Source organism: Schistocerca americana, chromosome 7 (genome assembly GCF_021461395.2).
Source record: "Schistocerca americana isolate TAMUIC-IGC-003095 chromosome 7, iqSchAmer2.1, whole genome shotgun sequence".
Taxonomy (NCBI): Eukaryota; Metazoa; Arthropoda; class Insecta; order Orthoptera; family Acrididae; genus Schistocerca; species Schistocerca americana.
Window position 1 is genome coordinate 503,738,666 of NC_060125.1, and position 22,871 is coordinate 503,761,536.

Genomic DNA, 22,871 nt, shown 5'->3' on the forward strand with positions numbered 1-22,871 from the left:
GAGCGAAACTAGCCTCTCTCTCAGTATTGCCCACGCTGACAATGTTTACCGCTGGGACTTGGCTACTCACGATGCGCATGCGCACAAGGCGCTTTCCTCTTATCGTGCCCCTCGCCCCTCTGATAGCGGACATTTCGTGACGCACCCACATCAGCGCCATCATTCACAGCAAAGCTGACTGTTATTGGAAGCCTACATTTTTATTGCAGACTCCAAACTGCTGACGGAGGCGGGAGTCGCCGACATGAAGGAGAACTTCACGGCAATGATCGGTCCTCAGCTGCCGCTGCCCACGGAGGAACAGCGGACTCGCGCGGCGGAACAGCTGGAGCAGTTCTACTTTGGGGACGAGGGCTTCTCTATGGAGCAGATGCAGTCCGTTATTGATGTAAGTGTAGGGTATTTGCAGCATTGTGCTGAGTTGGCTGTAGTTTCGATACCTTGCAATTTATGAAAACTGGAGGATCCGAGATAATTTTAAAGGCACACTATGTTCGCTCAGTTAGAAGAGCAGAGCCCTCAGAGACGGGCTTGGAAGACCAAAGGACCCTTCGTGACACAATTTTGACACAAATTGTGAAAACATAAGAGTTTAGCATTCTTCTTTAGTGTTAAATAAATCTGCTGCAGTGAGAGGTGGGGCAGTGGAGTAGGGGGCATGGAGGATACGAAGTGCAAGGTCATCTTTTCGACTCTCTCTTTAACTCGGTTGTAGTTAGGGCGTTTTGTACTGCCAAAATACAAATATTTTCTACCTCCATTCGGTGGTCTTCGATGTGAAATGTTATAAATGAGCAATTCTCACCATTCGAAGTCTCCACACAGAAGTATAATGACTGTGCCTAAAATGTAAGGTACTGGACTCGTATTCGGGGTGACACCTGCTCAAATCCTCGTCCTGCAGTCAAGATGTAGATTTTCCGATTAAGGCAAATGCCAGTTTAGTTCTGTTGAAAAGGATACAGCCGATTTCCTTTCCCAGTTATCCTTATCCCAGCTTGTTCTTTAATGACCTCGTCATCGACGGAACGTTAAACGTTGCCTTCTCTCCTTCTCACTAAAATCTTCTGCACAGCTACTTCTTCTATAGAAAGCTGTAGTACTCTTACGTGTACCAAAAATGGTTAAAATTATGACACATATTCCACACTCATACTTCAGATGTTACCCCGTCCCATCCCACTCCTACACCCCTCCCTATAGATAAATTTTGGAATCAGTACTATTACCATTCAGCGTAGTAACCTCGAATACAGTGAATTCGACACTAACAGTAGTCGTTGTCGACCATTTTTATGTCACGTTAATTCTAGACCCAATGGAACTGTTATCAGTCAACCTTGAACTATACAAGCTGTTACAAAAAGATACGGCCAAACTTTCAGCAAACATTCCTCACACACAAATAAAGAAAAGATGTTATGTGGACATGTGTCCGGAAACGCTTAATTTCCATGTTAGAGCTCATTTTAGTTTCGTCAGTATGTACTGTACTTCCTCGATTCACCGCCAGTTGGCACAATTGAAGGAAGATAATGTTGACTTCGATGCTTGTGTTGACATGCGACTCATTGCTCTACAGTACTAGCATCAAGCACATCAGTACGTAGCATCAAAAGGTTAGTGTTCATCACGATGTGGTTTTGCAGTCAGTGCAATGTTTACAAATGCGGAGTTGGCAGATGCCCATTTGATGTATGGATTAGCACGGGGCAATAGCCGTGGCGCGGTACGTTTGTATCGAGACAGATTTCCAGAACGAAGGTGTCCCGACAGGAAGACGTTCGAAGCAATTGATCGGCGACTTAGGTAGCACGGAACATTCCAGCCTATGATTCGCGACTGGGGAAGACCTAGAACGACGAGGACACCTGCAATGGACGAGGCAATTCTTCGTGCAGTTGACGATAACCCTAATGTCAGCGTCAGAGAAGTTGTTGCTGTACAAGGTAACGTTGACTACGTCACTGTATGGAGAGTGCTACGGGAGAACCAGTTGATTCCGTACCATGTACAGCGTATGCAGGTACTATCAGCAGCTGATTGGCCTCCACGGGTACACTTCTGCGAACGGTTCATCCAAAAATGTGTCAATCCTCATTTCAGTGCAAATGTTCTCTTTACGGATAGGGCTTCATTCCAACGTGATCAAATTGTAAATTTTCACAACCAACATGTGTGGGCTGATGAGAATCTACACGCAATTGTGCAATCACGTCATCAACACAGATTTTCTGTGAACGTTTGGGCTGGCATTGTTGGTGATATCTTGATTGGGCCCCATGTTCTTCCACCTACGCTCAAAGGAGCACGTTATCATGATTTCATACGGGATACTCTACTTGTGCTGCTAGAACATGTGCCTTTACAAGTACGACACAACATGTGGTTCATGCGCAATGGAGCTCCTGCACATTTCAGTCGAAGTGGTCGTACGCTTCTCAACAACAGATTCAGTGACCGATGGATTGGTAGAGGCGGACCAATTCCATGGCCTCCAAGCTCTCCTGACCTCAACCCTCTTGACTTTCATTTATGGGGGCATTTGAAAGCTCTTGTCTACGCAACCCCGGTACCAAATGTAGAGACTCTTCGTACTCGTATTGTGGACGGATGTGATACAATACGCCATTCTCCAGGGGTGCATCAGTGCATCAGGGATTCCATGCCACGGAGGGTAGATGCATGTATCGTCGCTAACGGAGGACATTTTGAACATTTCCTGTAACAAAGTGTCTGCAGTCACGCTGGTACGTTCTGATGCTCTGTGTTTCCATTCCATGATTAATGTGATTTGAAGAGAAGTAATAAAATGAGCTCTAACATGGAAAGTAAGCGTTTCCGGACACATGTCCACATAACATATTTTCTTTCTTTGTGTGTGAAGAATGTTTCCTGAAAGTTTGGCCGTACCTTTTTGTAAGACCCTGTATATACGACACTAATATCGGGGGTTGCCACTAATTTTAACAAGTTACCCTTTTGCCCTACCCATCCTCAACCTCTAGCGGACGTTATTGCCCCCTTCTCCCCACGCCCCTTCCCACACCCGCTCCAGTATGTTCCCCAGATGACTCGCATTCGTACCAAGTTTAACTGACATTCTTCCAAGCACGCCAGGGTTAAACTGTGCGTGTCAACCAATCTTACTGCCACCTCATCCCTAGGGGTAAAATGTCATTAGGACTTTCATCGACCAGACCATAAACTCCGAATACTACGCATTCGAAACCAATACAGCTTGCTTACACTTTTTGCGTTTTAGGCCATCCCACCCCTAATTTTGGGATAATTTCCGTATAGTGAGTAATATTTTTAACACATCTGGTTTAAATTATTCGAGGCTTTAAAGAACTGTGTTTGCATGTCACTACTTTCCTCCATTCACACCCTCAAGTGGGGGTGCTATTGGGGTCTTATCCAACATCAATTATTAATAACGGGTATTTAAAGATTGTGAGTGTTGTTGGAGGTACGGAAGGTGCCAATATATTAACTGTTACCAGTTACGGAAACAAATTAAAGAGCTTAGGAGACAATGTCTCGGCTTGACAGAATAAGACTACGTTTTATACGTCGAAAATGCATTTAATTTCCTTAGTCGTTCCATTTTAAATCAGTTCAGTTTCTTCAATGATTTTCCAGTAAGCAAGTTTCTTTTTCGTAGTGTTGTTGTAGAATGTCTACAAAATATTCATCTGCAGGCTCTATAACCTGGAGGAGATGACAATTAGAATTAAACGTGGTGTCGAAGAGATCATCGGAGATGGAGCACAAGGTAGGATTTAACGTGGATTGGGAATGAAATTGATCGTGTCCTTTACAAAGGAACCCTCCCGAAATTCACCTTTTGTATGTTGCTCTACGGGCGAGAATCTCAAGACTGCTCCCTTCTACTAAATGCATGTCCAATGACGCGCTCACTGTGCCATATCGTTCGATTTTTCATTGAACTCAAACCATTCCGTTACGGATTCCTGGGATAGCAAGTTCTTGGTTAAAGTGCAGCTCCAAATGCCGTTAAAATGTCAATCTTACGATGATTTCGTCCCTCATCGTGGTCAGGTGGTGAGTGTGGCATGAAACGAGCGAGATCACAACGTGATGTGGTAAACCGATACAGAACTGCTCATCCATTCATTGACCTGAGAACGATGAAGTTATTTCTTTTGGACTGCAGGCTCTTTTCACGTATTTTTTACCTAGCATTCTTTTCACGTATTTTTTACCTAGCATTTCCAGAAAACCTGTGCCAGTTAATCTTTTACCCTTTAAACATCCTGTGACAAGTGGAACACTATGCAATCCAATCCCGGCAGAAGAAATCCATTTCTCCTTTATTTTGCAGGGTTCCCAACATTATAAATAAATTTTATTGGTGTTTCCTTCCTATGGTAAACTGGTGGGCTCTCGTCTCACCCAGAGAAGCGAATAGTCACACAAAATAATTTAGGTTACTTTTTTTAGTATTATAAACTATGAGGAGAAATTATCCGCACTTGATTCTCATCAACATTCATCCAATACCACACCTGTCTCTCCTTCTCATCGTTCATTCATCATACAAAATGTGTCGTACCCTTCTTTCTGAACGCTTCTTGTGTCACACACCATACATACAAGTAGTTGTTGATCGTCCGATACTGTATTCTGCACTTTTGTCGATGTTTTCGTCGGTGGCTTGGACGTCTTTCTCGTCGAACGTCTTCCGGAGTAGTTCGGCCAAACCTGCATTCACCTGCTCTACGTTTAACTGTTGTAATTTTGTAAGTAGGCTGTTTAGGTTTTCTTATTGGTAACGCCACGTAGCGCTCTGTATGAAAATCACTGGCTGTGCTGTGAGCCGCCAGCAGTGGTGGATGTGGGGAAGTGAAAAGGCGGATTTTTGAGAGCGGATGATCTGGACGTGTGTCCATCAGAAACAGTAAATTTGAAATATTTGATATCAAGGACTGATGTATATATTATGACTTTTGAACACTATTAAGGTAAATACATTGTTTGTTCTCTATCAAAATCTTTCACTTGCTAACTATGCCTATCAGTAGTTAGTGCCTTCAGTAGTTTGAGTCTTTTATTTAGCTGGCAGTAGTGACGCTCGCCGTATTGCAGTATTTCGAGTAACGAAGATTTTTGTGAGGTAAGTGATTTGTGAAACGTATATGTTAATGTTAGTCAGGGCCATTCTTTTGTAGGTATTACTGAAAGTCAGATTGCGTTGTGCCAAAAATATTGTGTGTCAGTTTAGTGTTGATGAGAATAGTTAAAGAGCGAAATGTCTGAGTACGTTCAGTTCTGCCCAGCTGTTTGAAAATCAAATAATGTAAGAGATCTATCAGCACAGTAATTCAATAATTTTTCTAAGGGGACATTTCAATTTATTCAGCAGACTCCTTAGCCGTTGTCAAAGTTTAGTAAACTGAAACTCGGATGAACATGTACTGGGCGTAAGCTTTTCAAGACAGAGAATTCTATAACGGCACGGTATATGAAGATATTCAGATGAACGAAACGCGCCCACACACACAAATACATACACACACAATGCTGATTTAATGCTACACAGGGAAAAAACCTATTACTCATATGACGTTGATACTGAACTTACATTGTTGCAAATGTATCAGAGTAATGAAACTAAAACTCTATTTATATCATTGCCGGCTCTTCTGAAGGATAAGAAATTTTCTCGCTGCCCTAGCACACAACGAAAACTACCGAGTGTAGTCCTTGTTTTCAAATGTTTCAAAAGTTCCCTCCAACATCATGCATGCTGGATTTCCCATCCATAGTCGGGTAGATGCTGGTGACTGCCGAAAAGGACGCAATATCAGCTGAAGAGCAGACTAGACACACTATTGAGAACAATGAAAATGATTTTAAGATTCTGCATCTGTAACAGATGACTTACAAAATGAACATTCTAGGGCATGCAGAAATTTTATGATCCAAAATTCCGTAAATACATAACAAGCTTAATGAAAATGTGTAAATGATTTTCCAGGCTTTTATGAAACTTAGCGTGAAGAATATTATACATTGAAGACTTCAATTTAATATTTTCCTTATCTTCTTCTTTTAATCCTAAAATTAAATTAAATAGTCACTTTTCTGGCACGAAGTTTAGATATTTTAATTTTTTTATTGACTTTTGCATTGATTTCACCTGCAAGACAGTGGCCTTCAGACTGTCTCTTACATCTAACCAGACATTCTCAACGTTTCAACAACACAGTTTGTGTAGTACATGGACAATATATGAAGATAATAATAGCGAAATTTATATTGATCATGATGATATATATGTAGTAATTAAAATATGAAATTTAAGAAATGTCAGTCTTATTAATGTTCTAGCGAGCAATTTTTACGTTCGTTACTGTCGACTGTACCATAATTTAGTGAAATGATCTGAAGTAGAGCTTCCTATGTGTTGATGCGTCTATGTGTTTACAAAGAGTAGCTCTTTATTTTCAGTTGTTTTCCGACGTGTACTTCATTAATGCAGCGGATTCCTTCGCTAGAGCAGTGGTGAACTCCAGTACTATACCTGTTTTTTTCTACTACTTCGACTACAATGGCACCGGCTCCACGGAATATGGTAAGCGCTCACCATCAGCTATTGCTTTTATATAAGAATAAATGTTTCTGATAAGCGTGGTGATAATGTTAAATGTAATGTTTGTATCTGCATAAAATTATTTAAAATGTCGAAGTGCTTCCAGACAGCTTTTATCTAATAGCGCCCATTCTTCTATACACTCTTGGTTTCACCACATTTGATGTGAAACATATGTCTGAAGAATACTGTTTGTACATACTGCTACCCGAATATTTGTCTAGGTCATTTCTTGTAGTGTGAAGTATTATTCGATATATTTTTGTCAGTTTTGCTTATTTGAATCTTCCAAACAAGAAGATAGGACGATAGAACCTGCATATCTGCCAGGCAGTTTTTTCTACATTAACTTTTTTCTTGTATCTGGATGAGGGATGGCATGACGACATCAGTGCATTAATTTTTTTATCGTCCTATATTCCTTGTGATGTTGTTGTGGTCTTCAGTCCTGAGACTGGTTTGGTACAGCTCTCCATGCTACTCTATCCTGTGCAAGCTTCTTCATCTCCCAGTACCTACTGCAGCCTACATCCTTCTGAATCTGCTTAGTGTATTCATCTCTTGGTCTCCCTCTACGATTTTTACCCTCCACGCTGCCCTCCAATACTAATGGTGATCCCCTGATGCCTCAGAACATGGCCTACCAACCGGTCCCTTCTTCTTGTTAAGTTGTGCCACAAACTCTTCTTCTCCCCAATTCTATTCAATACCTCCTCATTAGTTATGTGATCTACCCATCTAATCTTCAGCATTCTTCTGTAGCACCACATTTCGAAAGCTTGTATTCTCTTCTTGTCCAAATAATTTATCGTCCACGTTTCACTTCCATACATGGCTACACTCCATACAAATACTTTCAGAAACGACTGCCTAACACTTGAATCAATACTCGATGTCAACAAATTTCTCTTCTTCAGAAACGCTTTCCTTGCCATTGCCAGTCTACATTTTGTATCCTCTCTACTTCGACCATCATCAGTTATTTTGCTCCCCAAATAGCAAAACTCCTTTACTACTTTAAGTGTGATCCTTGTGATACACTGACAGAAACGGAAAGTGTTATGTCTTGAAACTCCAGTCCAGTACTTATCAGATTTTGTGGAGATTTCATAATGTAACAGGTATTCGGCAGTGACGTCTATCGCCACCTTCAGTACGAGGTGTGATCCCCACAGGTACGAAACACCTTTTTTGCAATGCCTTAAATACATGCTGATTCGGTCCATAAGGATTTCTGGCTGGAGGCTGGCATCACAGAATATGTCTTCCCATCGCATCCCAGGCATTCTATATGGGTGACAAATCAGAGGATGGTGCATCTCAGTCAACGAGCCGGGTATTCCTCAATGTGTTTGGGGTGTGGAACATAAAATGAGATTTTCTACACCTACATCTACATACTCCGCAAGCCGCCGTATCGTGCGTGGCGGAGGGTACCCTGTACCACTACAAATCATTTCCTTCCCCGTTCCACTCGCAAACAGAGCGAGGGAAAAACGACCGTCTACATGGCTCCGCGCGAGCCGTAATGTCTCTTATCTTCGTGTTCCTTAGGCGAAATGTACGTTTGCGTCAGTAGAATCGTTCTGCAGTCAGCTTCAAATGCCGGTTCTCTAAACGTTCTGCTAGCAGTCGAGACCTGGAACCAAGGAAGGCAGGATTGGGTTACGATTGTGGTCGGGGCCGTAATAAACTGCTGTTGGTTAGTTTATTTTTCAATCACGTGCACTTTATTTGGAAACAACAAGCAATAGAAGGTGACAATAAATTAAAAAGTGTTCCACGGCTGAAGGTCTTAATGACAACAAATTGAAACTATTTCTCCGCTGAAGGGCCCAATAGTAATAATTTAAAAACTGTTTCACGGCTGAAGGCCTCAATAGCAATCTTTTAAGAACCAGTTAACTTCTTCTACTTGCAATTACAGTTTTTAAAATATTTTTAAAAGAACAATCATCAAAGTCTCACTGCTAGAATACAATTGTCTAATTAAAATTTTACGACAAGAAACACTCATGGCTGAAGGCCTAAATGACAACAAATTCAACTATTTCTGGGCTGAAGGCTCGAATAGTAATAATTTAAAAAAATGTTTCATGGATGAAGGCCTGAATAGCAGTCTTTTAGAACCAGTTATACATCTTCAAACTTGAAATTATAGTTATTAAAATTTAAAAAAATCATCAAATCTGACCAAACCAACGAGAGGGGGGGGGGGGGGGGGCGTTGCTCCAAGGATCTACCTGGGAAAGTCCCTCAAAACTTCGCAAGCGACGAGACAGGCAGCCAAGAGTTGCATTCACTTCACGAGATGGTAACTCAGACTAGTGGCAGTTTAAACCCATCACCATTAATCATTTGCCGAATCTATCTAACTTCTGATGACCAATTCAATGATGGAATAACACACCCAAGCCGGAACCGGCGGTCAGCAGTGTGTTTCAGACTCCGGTGTTGTTTAGAGCATCTGGAAGCAGAAAGGAACCACTACCACCAGAGTAGGAGGAAAAAAAAATAAATGAATAAAAAATAAAAAAAAATCGCTGCTCTTCGCCTCGGCGACATTGCTGCGAGCAGCTACACGCAAGCAAATGGCGAGATCTCACAATGATGGAGGTTTCACTACTTGAATTAAGGTCCACTCAACTTAAACTTCGTGGGTCTGGTTGACAACGAGGTTGAACCCCTCGCGACTACAGCCCTTCCATCCGGCAGTGCATGCGTGCCGCCAGTGGTCCCTGCGTGTATGCGCTCTGCGCGGACCTGGCTGCTCGCCCGTCCCCAACCGAACTCTATTAGCAGCCGTGAGTGCGGGAAACCTCAAACAGTAGAACGGAATGACGATACTGAAAATTTATGCTGGACCAGGACTCGAACCCGGATGTTCCGCTTGTCGTGAGCGGTCGCTTTAAAAATTTCGGCTGTCCGTGCAGGCATCCGAGCTAGATCGAAACTTCAGTATGTCGTCACCCATATGTCATTAACCTGCACTCGTTCACTGACTGTAATTCCCGTACAAGGGGCGCATTTAATCGGAAGTCGCTAGCCTGGTATCGGCGGATGAAAAATGGCTCTGAGCACTATGCGACTTAACTTCTGAGGTCATCAGTCGCCTAGAACTTAGAACTAATTAAACCTAACTAACCTAAGGACATCACACACATCCATTCCCGAGCAGGATTCGAACCTGCGACCGTAGCGGTCACTCGGTTCCAGACTGCAGCGCCTAGAACCGCACGGCCACTCCCACCGGCTTCGGCGGATGAATACGATATTACAGTGTCTGTGTTTCTGAGAAGTACCATGCAACGATCCTTCGGAGAAGCATGTAGTATTACATTTGTCAATAATGTTCGTCGAAGAGAACGTCACCTACCCTCCAGCGACTTCTGTTTTAGTCCTTCATGCACCATCATAACACTAGCGCGAACTGGTAACAAATCTAGCAGTCCGCCTCTGAATTGCTTCGATGTCTTCCTTTAATTCGACCTGGTGGGGATCCCAAACATTCTAACAGTACTCAAGAAAGCTTTGCACTAGTGTTTTATATGCGGTCTCCTTTACATATCGATGCAGGTTCCTAAAATTCTCCCAATAAAACGAAGTCGATCATTCAGCTTCTGTACTAAAATCCTTACGTGCTCGTTCCATTCCACATAGCTCTGCAACGTTTCGCCTAAATATTTAATCGAGGTGACTGTTCGGTGTCACACTAGTAATGCTGTATTAGAACTTACTGATTTGCTTTCCCGACTCATCTGCATTAACTTCCATTTTTCTTCATTTGGAGCTAGGTGCCATACATCACAGCAACTAGAAATTCTAAGTCTTCCTGTATCCTCCTACAGTCACCCAATGACACCTCCTCGTACACCACAGCATTACCAGCAAACGATCGCAGATTATTTATGTGTCTAGAATAGCGGTCCTTCACACTTTCCTTGGGCAATACTGAGCCTTGCCTCGGATGAACGCTCGCCGGCGAGGACAACATACTGAGTATTGTTACTTCTCTTCGAGTCATTTATACGCCTGGGAACCTATTCCTTACACTTGTACCTTCCTTCATAGCGCTGTGGCTGAGCGGTTCTAGGCACTTTAGTCCGGAACCGCACTGCTGCTACGGTCGCAGGTTCGAATCCTGCCTCCGGCATGGATGTGTGTGATGTCCTTAAGTTAGTTAGGTTTCAGAAGTTCTCAGTCTAGAGGACTGATGACCTCAGATGTTAAGTCCCATAGTGCTTGGAGCCATTTGAATTTTTCCTTAATAATCGGGAGCTGATGAACGCGCAGTTAAGCGCCCCACAAACCAAGCATCATCCCTTCCTTAACAATCGCCAATGGGGCGCCGTGTCAAACACTTTTCGGAAACTTAGGAATGTGGAATCTGCCAGTTGCTCTTCATCCATAATTCGCAGTATGTCATGGGAGAATAAAGCAAGCAGAATTTCGCACGAGCGATGCTATCTAGAACCGTGCTGATCCGCGGACAGAAACTTTTCGTCATCAAGCAAATTTATCATATTCGAGCTCAGAATATGTTCACGAACTCTGCAACAACGGACGTTAAGGACATTGATCTGTAATTTGCGGGTCCGTTCTTTTCTTATAAAAAGCAGTTACATTCGCTTTTTACCGATCGATTAGGCGAGAGATTCGCGATGAGTGCAAGTTAAGTGAGGGGCAAATGCCGTAGACTAAGCTTCGTAAAACCGAACTGGATTTCCATCCGCACCTGGCGACTTATTTGTTTTCAACTCTTTCAGCTGTTTCTCTACGCCAGGGATGCGCATTACTATGTCAGCCATCCTAGAGTCTGTGCGACGGTCAAACGAATCTTGAACGCGGAATTTAACTTCCGCTATCCTTTTGCTGTCTTCTACTGTTATACCAGGCTGGTCTCCGAGTGACTGGACAGAAACCTTCGACCTGCTTATCGACTGCACATAGGGCCAGAATTTTCTCGGGTTCTCGGCAATATCTTTTTCTTACATTATCCTAGGATACGCAAGATGGTATCTTATCATTAAGGATATGCAAACGAGATGTACCATTCTTGCCACATACTGGCGAGTACTCAGCATCTCTTTAACGACTATCATATCACGCTTTTTGTAATTTCCAGTGGCTCTCAGCATGATGATTGCAGGAGATGCTGAGGTATGGGTCTCGATAATAATAATCACAGTTTCTGTTACCTGTGACTCTTCATCGGTTCGACTAGGGACACCTTGACGTCGATCTGAGCACCTCAGACAGTGACAAAACTTGTCGCTAAACAACAAAGAATGCATTCAGTGCCCCAGTTGAGTTTGTTTGTACACAACGCAAGTCTCTGTTGTCTGTGGCACGGCATCTGCGGTATACGTTGCAGGGTAATTCGAGATGTCAGTCCAGCTTCCAGTACACCGTTATAGACGGTTAGTGGCTGTAACCTCTGCCCGGATTTCACCTCTGATATCGGTCTATTTTCCAGAGCCAGTCGAACAATCCCACGATCCTCTCGTGGTGTACTCCTTCTGAAAGGATCCGCACCTATTACTGTCGGAACATTGTTATCCTGAACCCGTCTCGTCACCACCCATTCTGCAGTCAGTTTTCTGTCTGTGCGGTCTGTCGGAATGCTCCCATCTCCCTCATGCCAGTGACTCGACCGATCTCAAAGTGCAAAAGATGGTGAAAAGGTAAATGCGCACGCTGTCTGGGCATGCTTTCATCCGATCTCCACCTGCAAAGTTCCATAAACAATAGGTACATTCGATAGCCATAATATACTAACGATTCTTAATCTGCAGGAATGACCTTTTTCTGTACTGGAAATAATGGACACACTACACAGCCACTGAAATGCTGGTACCGTTCTGTAATGGTGTTCATGATGTAAAATTTTCCGTCAGTGTGTCTTACCGAAGAGGTACGTGAACTGTGATTTCAGTGGCAGAGCGTGTTTCAGCGTTTTCTCTCTCACACACCCACGACAACAGAAAAGGAAAATAAGGGCTTGAGCAGCAGGCAGATTAATAAGTGAAATCGCGAATCCACCGGTGACCGCCGCTGTGGTCCAGAATATTCAGTATACGGATGCATTCTAAAGGGTTTTTCAAATATTTCACGACAAGGTTCAGCACATGCAGAAGATAGAGAAAGATGAACAGGGGTCCAGGAATGGAAATTTACTGAGATATGAAACAGGAAAGTCGATTACTTAATGTATGAGGAACTCCAGTTTATTTTCACAATGGTGCAACCAGTTCACTGCCTTACAAGGTGTGTTCGAAATGCCCGCCCTCAGCCAGGCTTCTGTTCGCCGCCATAGGGAGACACGAACACGTTCAGAAACTCCACGGGTTGTACACATTCTTTGACTTCCCGCCTGAGTTCTTACAAGAAGTGATGCTTCATTCTCCACACGTGTAGCATACAGCAACGCTTCCAAATGGCCCCATAAGAAAAATTCCAACAGGTTTAAATCACGTGAGAGTCGGGGCCAAACAGTTGGTCCACCTCTACCTATCCCACGTTAGCATGGTGGCGAGTCGAGTGTTGGCGGACGATAACACTAAAACGGGCAGTGTCGCCATCATGCACGAAGTTCATCAGTTGCCGGAGTTGTAGTGAAAGGTCTTCTAATACAACAGGCAACCTTCTGCGCAAGAACCGTCTGTCCCTCACATAAGCGGTAGTGGACTTCTTGAAACGTCTTCCTGTCAGGGCACCGGCGATATGGATATCGTTCGTGATGCAACTGAAGTGGTTTATGGCACTGTCACTCACCCTCCTATACATGAAATGCATCGATGGCATACTCAGGATTTGAATACAACATCGTCTAAAACAGTACGTAGAGCAGAGTCAGCGTTCACATTCCAACACTACAGCAGCACGTAACCCGTTCACCTTACGAATGACGCAGCGATGTACGTGCTACAAGGGTTGTACCGTGTTTATGGCACTGTCACTCACCCTCCTATACATGAAATGCATCGATGGCATACTCAGGATTTGAATACAACATCGTCTAAAACAGGCCGTAGAGCAGAGTCAGCGATCACATTCCAACACTACAGCAGCACGTAACCCGTTCACCTTACGAATGACGCAGCGATGTACGTGCTACAAGGGTTGTACCGTGTTTATGGCACTGTCACTCACCCTCCTATACATGAAATGCATCGATGGCATACTCAGGATTTGAATACAATATCGTCTAAAACAGTACGTAGAGCAGAGCCAGCGTTCACATTCCAACACTACACCAGCACGTAACCCGTTCACCTTACGAATGACGCAGCGATGTACGTGCTACAAGGGTTGTACCGTTTTTATGGCACTGTCACTCACCCTCCTATACATGAAATGCATCGATGGCATACTCAGGATTTGAATACAACATCGTCTAAAGCAGTACGTAGAGCAGAGTCAGCGTTCACATTCCAACACTACAGCAGCACGTAACCCGTTCACCTTACGAATGACGCAGCGATGTACGTGCTACAAGGGTTGTACCGTGTTGTTCGCCATGGATCGACACGGTATCGTCACATAGGACTGCGGGATCACTAGGGTGAGTTTGTAGGAAGCGACGTCCATGTCCCTTATCTCAATAAATATTTAATTTGCCACGAAGTATGAGACCAGCACACGCTCCTCTGCATTCTGAAATTTCATGAAAGCGTGCGCTCCACTGCAGATTATAAGATTCGTTGGGGTATAGAAGTATAATGACAAACATGAGTGCTTCTTGAGCAGAAAAATATCAGCATTCTGTCAGACACGTTTTACTCAATATATCTGGAAATAAACCCAGCTGATATATCATTCTCGTTAATGCCATGTGGATGAGAATCTGCACGTTAAAAAAGGTTATAATGTGCTATTTTTTATCCACGTGACAATTTGGAATGAGGTTTCGCGTAAAATGTACACGTTTGCACAACAAAAATGTTTTAAGACCTGAAAATGATAGAAAAGTCTGTCGAAACCGTTTGTCTTAAATAAAGAAATATTTTATGCGGTTTAGGCTGTTGAATGTCATTTAGTAAGCAATCCCTTCAGCAATTTACCTCTTCTAAGTCTCCTGCAGTAACAATCCTCGACACTCCGTCTTAAATATTCCATATTTCAAAATTTCATACATTTTTTTCCTTACGGCTCTTTTCATTTTCAAAGCAGTTAGCTTAGAAACCCCCAAGCAAATGCCCTACTTTATCTCCTAGGAAGGCTTCCCAGAGAATTCTTTGGTCGTCTATTGCCTCTCTATAAACTGAATTCAAATTGTTCGACATTTGAAACAGTTGTTGTTGTAGTCTGTAGTCAGAAGATTGGTCTCACGCAGATCTGCATGCAAGTCTATTCTGTGCAAGCTTCTTCATCTCTGTAACTATTGCAACCTACATGCATTTGAGCCCGCTTTTTGTAATTTAAACTATAGTCTCCCTGTATAACCCCTCCTCCTCCACCGCCCCCCTCCCCCCCTTCCCCCCCCCCCCCCCCCCCCCCCCGCGCCACCACACACACACTCAGAGTTCCTTCCATTACCAAACTGACGATTTCTTGGCGCAGCAGGATCTGTCCTATCAACTGAGGCCTTCTCTTAGTCAAGTTGTTCCATAAATTTCTGTTTTCTCCAATTCGATTCAGTACCTCGTCATCTGTTGTTCGATCAACCCACTTAATCTTCAGCATTTTTGTATAAAGCTTTATTTGTGAAGCTTCTATTCTCGTCTTGTCAGAATTCCTTAACTTCCACCATTCATATCCAGACAAATAGCTTCAGAAAGACTACCAAACACATTCATTTATATTAGAAGTAAATATATTTTTCTTTTTCAGAAATCCTTTTGCTCCTATTGCCGTTAATAATCTACTCATCCCCTTCGTTTAACAGAAACGTACACCTACCTTTGTCAGGTTTTCGTTTATCATGAATGATCAACAATTTAATAACACCCTCGTTGTAATTAATTCCCATCTCTACATCCGCTAAATCGATATGGATGGAAACATTTTTTGCCAACAGATGCAGTATTTTATCCTGGGCTAGTGAGTTGCCTAACAAAATGTCGACGGGAATTTCCGGAAAAGATGTTTAGTAGAAGGTCACTAGAGTTCAAATGGTTCAAATGGCTCTGAGCACTATGGGACTCAACTGCTGAGGTCATTAGTCCCATAGAACTTAGAACTAGTTAAACCTAACTAACCTAAGGACATCACAAACATCCATGCCCGAGGCAGGATTCGAACCTGCGACCGTAGCGGTCTTGCGGTTCCAGACTGCAGCGCCTTTAACCGCACGGCCACTTCGGCCGGCGTCACTAGAGTGTTTATCGATATCATCAGCTCCAAAGGCGTTCGTCTTCCAGCCTAAAGTTGACTGAAATGTCCTCATATCATCCACGGCGTGATCCGCGACTTCAGACGCTAAGTTTTTAAAGCTCCCACTGAAGCGTTCCACCATTTCGGCTATAGATGTAGGTGGTGACAGAAATATTTGTAGTATTTTTAATACACATTTTTCGCTTATCTTCACCCAGGTCATTTCCAGTTATAACTCTTTTTAAACCCCTCTAAAAACTACTGACAGTAAATATGCGTCCACCATTGGTATATAACCCAGAATTTAATATTTCGTTGCTATTTATTTCTAGCTTTAGTCAGTTTTCTGTATCAGTTATTACTTGTGCGTGCCACCAGTCATTAGTGGGAGTAATCTTTCAGTACACGTACAGTGCATGATTATCAGTCTTGGTTATGCTAACTAAACGTAACTGTTCGGCTCAGGATGCAATTGTGTGACTTGTCTTTTACTGACCTGTCGGTGGCTCTTCCCCCGCAGGTCATATCTGTTTTGTAAAGTAGCCGCTTAAAGGCCATACGGAGGGGTTTCCCTCACCTAAAATTAGAGGCTTCAGTTTCATCCTTCATATAATTCATTTTGGATGTAACCGATGACAACATGAGGTGCTTCGACTATCGAATATCCGTCTTACAACTTATAAGTACAACGATAAGAGAAGAGCTCAATTCATACGACACACCCTGATGCGTCAAGGAATCGTCAATTTGGTAATGGAAGGAAGTGTGTGTGTATGTGGGGGGGATTATAGAGGGAAACTACAGCTTAAATACAGTAAGTGGGTTCAAATGGAAGTAGGTTCCAGTAGTTACAGAGATGAAGAGGCTTGCACGACTGTGCACTAGACATTGTGCCTACGAACACTTTCATGCTAGCTATGTGATCTGAGTTATACTACGAATTTAACACATATTTTCAGGCTCTACTACACTATGTAACCATCAGCGTCGGCTAGAGAAATTGTTCAACACTTCACAGAGTTTTCAGTAACGATACCTCCGATATATACCTCACGGTGTGGTTCAGTTAGCGAAAAATGTATTTGCAAATAAGGTAATTTAAGGCCATCTCGTTTGATGTACAAATATTTTGCAGGTATGCAACATGGAGGAGAAGCTTCATACCTGTTTCCTAGCGTCTTACTTGGACCAGACACGGACCCTAATTCCAACGATGGGAAGGTAGCAGATCAGTTGACAAGATTATGGATCAATTTCGCTAAATATGGGTGAGTCGCCTCTTTAGAATTCTGCTTACTTTATCACAGCTGACAATACGTTCTTGAATAATTTATTACCTGAAATGAAAATTAATTAGTCGCATTTGTAATATAAATGCGAATGAATGGTAAGTGTGTATCCGAAAACCTAATATGATTATGAGGAAAACAAAAAATATTTACTGAAACCGAAAAGTCGGCTGTTATTATAGCCGCAAGATGATCAGCTGCTGTAAAAGACCGTCAGACAAGCTATGACAGGTGATTGCGCTAACAACTACAATCTAAATCTCTAGCTGTCTCGGTTGATCTCTCTTGTGTGTGTGATAATATTCTAGAGAGCGGAATGGTGCGTCGTTTTCTTTTTGTGTGTTAGAGTGTGTTTTCGGGAGCACAGTATTTAAAATCTGCAAAAATGTTACGCCTGTCTGCTGCAAAAATACAGATTGTGATTTCTTCAAGAATCAGCACAGCATGTGTGGCATATGCTTTCGAATATGATACAAGAACCATGTGAAAATTTGCAAAAATGTCAAGAAATCACTATGCGTTAGGTATGTCAACTTTTTTAGTGTAGTTTTGTGGACCACGCATAATAACAAGAGTTGTATATGATTTAATTTCCTTCAATATTCACACCAAATATCTATAACTACGTCCCATATTCGCTAAGAAATCTAGCATTAACAATTTTAGTCAAAGTGGACTCGAAACTGAAAATACCCTTCTAAGCTAAAAATGGTATTTCTGAATATAATATCATCTTTATGACATTATGTATGAAATATATACATGTAGCCCATAAGATTTATGTAATTTCTGGGAATAAGTATTTACATAAGATGAATTTTTAACTTAAAATTTTGTATAGATTATCAAAGTAAAATTTAATATCCATTTTTAAGTTGTATTTTACTAAAAAATAAGTATATATAAGAGTCTAAAATTAACGATTTTCTTTTTAAAAAATACTTGTTCCCAACAAATTATATGAATCTCATGAAAGACGTGTATATATTTAATATATAGTTGCTTAACGGTGATACTACATTCAGGAATACTAGTTCTAAAAATGCCTATTCCCAAGAAATTACACGAATCTCACGAGCTACATGTCTCTACTCATATATAATGGCTTAAAATTGGTGATTTTACATTCAGGAATACACTTTTTGACTAATGATGGTATTTTCAGTTTCGAGTCCACTTTCACTCAAACTGTCAGTGCAATATTTCTCAGCACGTATAAGGAGTAACTGAGTAACTACAAATACTTGGCATGAATCTTGAGGGAAATTAAATTATCCAAAACACTGATTATTATTCAACGTGCTCAAAACTGAACTAAAAAAAATTATTAAGGTGGGAACTTTGACGTATCTTTTTGTCATTTCATGACATTTTTTCAGGTTTTCACAGCCTCGTATCTCAGTAGCTGTTCCGAATTTTCCAACACGTTATGCATCAAACTTGTGGGATATTTAACCTCATTAAAACGGACGGTGGATATTTTTAACTAAAATTCTCTAGAAGCGCGTTACTGAGGAGGAAAGTGCCATTTCTTAGCGCTTTTTCAAGAGAGCAGATAACGCACACAGGGGAGAAGTTGTAAGACTTGGATTTTTCACGAAAGGCGTAACACAAACAACGTACCTGAAAATAAAAAAACTCCAACTCCACCTTTTGCAACCCGACCGCTTTTTCAGAGCTATCTCTACTAGGATACATTCCAAGCAAGCCCTGTTGAGTAAAGGTCGATGGACCCGGCTGGTCATTTCTCGCGCTAAAGTATTTGTTGTTGAAAATATCGTGTACTAGCGAAACCCCGTGTAATCTAGCGTTATCGTCTTGCAGAATTCTGTTATATTCTATTGCAGAGGCATATATTGGAAAATAAGCGTCAGTCATCTAATATGCACACACCTCTGCAGTCCAAAGTGTATGTTGAGATATGTGCGTTCTTCTAAAAAACTGCTGTTTTATGTACGTACACAACCTCACTCACAGACATTCTATTCATTGATCTTTGTTGGACGGAAACCTCGGCATATCAAAACACTGTTGCTTGTTACTTATTTATTTATTTCAGACAGACATTATTTCACCAGACAGAATCATTGCACACCGTGTTACAAACAGAACATTGGACTGATTTCATACTAATATATAAAAACGCAACTAAACGAGATAAGGGATCAACAAAGTACATTAATCTGACTCCACCATTAGATTTAGATCTACAAATCAAAGAAACAGAACATTCGTACGCAGTGTAAGTTCAGCGCTCTTTGCAAACACTTGCCCTCGTAACAAGCTTATAAACTATAGATCGTAGGTTAATGTTACCACATTCAGTCTTCGGACAAATAACACAAAACGTTGGTGAATGTCCCTTGGCCAGCTTTGGTTACTCGTATGGACAAACAGCATTGTCACAATTTAGGAACAACAGAAGAAAAGTATTTAACGACCAGTGACCTCTCCCTAGCTCTCAGCTGCCTCCAGTGCTGTTCGTCCAGTGAATATGACACCCCGACGCCATCTGACAACGTTGTACGTCCCACCCGTCTCCTCTCATTCACACTACACCGGCGCTCTCCAACTCCCAGGCATCCAGTTACCACCTGTGTGCCTATAACGCTTGTTCTTCGCAGCGTCGGTGGTTGTTGTGTCGTAACTTTGTGCAACAGTACCAATACAATCACGTTTCGGCTTTGATCTCAGTAACTTCTCTGATTGTGGATGTTGTTGTCATTTCTCATTCCGTTATGGCAACTACTGCATTTTCGTTTTCATTTTATTTTTAGGCGCTAAAAAAGGAGTTTCAGTTTCCATAATGTATCAAAAGGCTGTCATTTTACCTTCCAGCGATCCAGCACCATCTGGAAATCCAGCAGTGTGGGAGAGGTTCATGGCGAATGCTACCAACTATCTGGATATGGAACTGGAATTTGTGACACGTCAAGACATGCTGAAGGAACGGATGGATTTTTGGAGAGAACTTCTATCGTCACAATGAGTTACATGCTGTGGTGCACATTGTTTGCTCGACGTAAAATAAAAGTTATTTGTGTTTAATACTTAAAAAATTGTATCATTGCAACATAAAACACAGTTCCATTCCATCTTCCGTTCCACAGTTCCTCTGTCGAATTTCAAGAGTTCGCTGCTCAATCACTCAGCATTCGTAATTCTGAGGTAAATGAGATGTAAATTACATCGCTTAGTAAAATATAAAACAATTGCAGAATTTTGATCCAGCTGCGTCTCAAGTCACCTTTACGTACAGTAAGTATCACACTCTTAACCCAGTTTTACCATAATAATTGTTTGCAATGATACGTGGGCTCTTTCCTAAACTATCAAGCTACAATCCTGGAAATGGGAAAAAGAACACATTGACACCGGTGTGTCAGACCCACCATACTTGCTCCGGACACTGCGAGAGGGCTGTACAAGCAATGATCACACGCACGGCACAGCGGACACACCAGGAACCGCGGTGTTGGCCGTCGAATGGCGCTAGCTGCGCAGCATTTGTGAACCGCCGCCGTCAGTGTCAGCCAGTTTGCCGTGGCATACGGAGCTCCATCGCAGTCTTTAACACTGGTAGCATGCCGCGACAGCGTGGACGTGAACCGTATGTGCAGTTGACGGACTTTGAGCGAGGGCGTATAGTGGGCATGCGGGAGGCCGGGTGGACGTACCGCCGAATTGCTCAACACGTGGGGCGTGAGGTCTCCACAGTACATCGATGTTGTCGGCAGTGGTCGGCCGAAGGTGCACGTGCCCGTCGACCTGGGACCGGACCGCAGCGACGCACGGATGCACGCCAAGACCGTAGGATCCTACGCAGTGCCGTAGGGGACCGCACCGCCACTTCCCAGCAAATTAGGGACACTGTTGCTCCTCGGGTATCGGCGAGGACCATTCGCAACCGTCTCCATGAAGCTGGGCTACGGTCCCGCACACCGTTAGGCCGTCTTCCGCTCACGCCCCAACATAGTGCAGCCCGCCTCCAGTGGTGTCGCGACAGGCGTGAATGGAGGGACGAATGGAGACGTGTCGTCTTCAGCGATGAGAGTCGCTTCTGCCTTGGTGCCAATGATGGTCGTATGCGTGTTGGCGCCGTGCAGGTGAGCGCCACAATCAGGGCTGCATACGACCGAGGCACACAGGGCCAACACCCGGCATCATGGTGTGGGGAGCGATCTCCTACACTGGCCGTACACCACTGGTGATCGTCGAGGGGACACTGAATAGTGCACGGTACATCCAAACCGTCATCGAACCCATCGTTCTACCATTCCTAGACCGGCAAGGGAACTTGCTGTTCCAACAGGACAATGCACGTCCGCATGTATCCCGTGCCACCCAACGTGCTCTAGAAGGTGTAAGTCAACTACCCTGGCCAGCAAGATCTCCGGATCTGTCCCCATTGAGCATGTTTGGGACTGGATGTAGCGTCGTCTCACGCGGTCTGCACGTCCAGCACGAACGCTGGTCCAACTGAGGCGCCAGGTGGAAATGGCATGGGAAGCCGTTCCACAGGACTACATCCAGCATCTCTACGATCGTCTCCATGGGAGAATAGCAGCCTGCATTGCTGCGAAAGGTGGATATACACTGTACTAGTGCCGACATTGTGCATGCTCTGTTGCCTGTGTCTATGTGCCTGTGGTTCTGTCAGTGTGATCATGTGATGTATCTGACCCCAGGAATGTGTCAATAAAGTTTCCCCTTCCTGGGACAATGAATTCACGGTGTTCTTATTTCAATTTCCAGGAGTGTATATTTGATATTCACCTCCACCTGTTTCTTGCCCGGGACTTAAATTATTTATTTGTTATTGTTTACAGTTCCGGCACTCGCTTCCTGGAATCTAATACCGGTCGTATTTTCACGTAGCTGCAGAAAGTTGTTTATGAAATAATTAACATTCGCTTCAAGAGTTGTAATGTATTTTAAGCATTTTCAGCAACTGCTGAAATAAATATAAAGAAAATAAAAATTTCATAAAATAGTTATCACAAGGAAAAAACAGCCAAAACCCTTTTTTTTACTTCGTACAAATACTGCATGGCGGAGGGTGTTTCGTATCAACGTCGCGTGGCAAGGGTGATTCGTACTGATGTTAAATGGCAGACTGCGCACGCTACTGATGTGCATTGCAATCTTGACACACACTGATTACGTCTTTCATCAACGCAGAAAACCCAAAGCTAGCGAAGGAGCCGTCCGTCCTGTCAGGCTTATATGAAGCGGCGGTGGACCAGAATACCATGTTCATCGCACTTTGCAAGAAGTGTTTACTGTACAGGATACAGAACAGTTAAGACTTTTTTTGACCTGGAGCCGGATGTCTGAGAGACATTTGTATTGCTGGTCGCAGTACGGACATATTGTTAATTATTTACAACGCAGTTGCGTCTCTAAGCAATTTTTACGAGGATCTTCCACTTTATGCTATCTTTTCAAATTCTGTTCCCGTCGTACTTAAACAAATAACAAAAGATATATGTCGATTTAAGTGGTTGTATTTCGGCTACATACATCGACATGTGTTCATTGTCCAAATTAATGAGAAAAATTTAAGATTAACATAATGTATGTTACGAAGGCTAATGTACTAAAATACACACATCAAAAAAAGTTTTGCATCACCCCGATTCCCAGTA

General features: G+C 42.8%; 1 protein-coding gene across 1 annotated transcript; it reads left to right on the plus strand.

The window, feature by feature from the left end:
• Nucleotides 1–209: 209 nt before the first annotated feature.
• On the plus strand, nucleotides 210–20,236 carry LOC124622542 (carboxylesterase 5A-like). The gene is made up of 4 exons (XM_047148277.1): nucleotides 210–388; nucleotides 6,478–6,601; nucleotides 17,070–17,202; nucleotides 20,062–20,236. Exons 1-4 carry the CDS (start codon nucleotides 245–247, stop codon nucleotides 20,210–20,212), a joined length of 552 nt encoding a protein of 183 aa, XP_047004233.1. The 5' UTR covers nucleotides 210–244; the 3' UTR covers nucleotides 20,213–20,236.
• The last annotated feature ends 2,635 nt before the right edge of the window (nucleotides 20,237–22,871 follow it).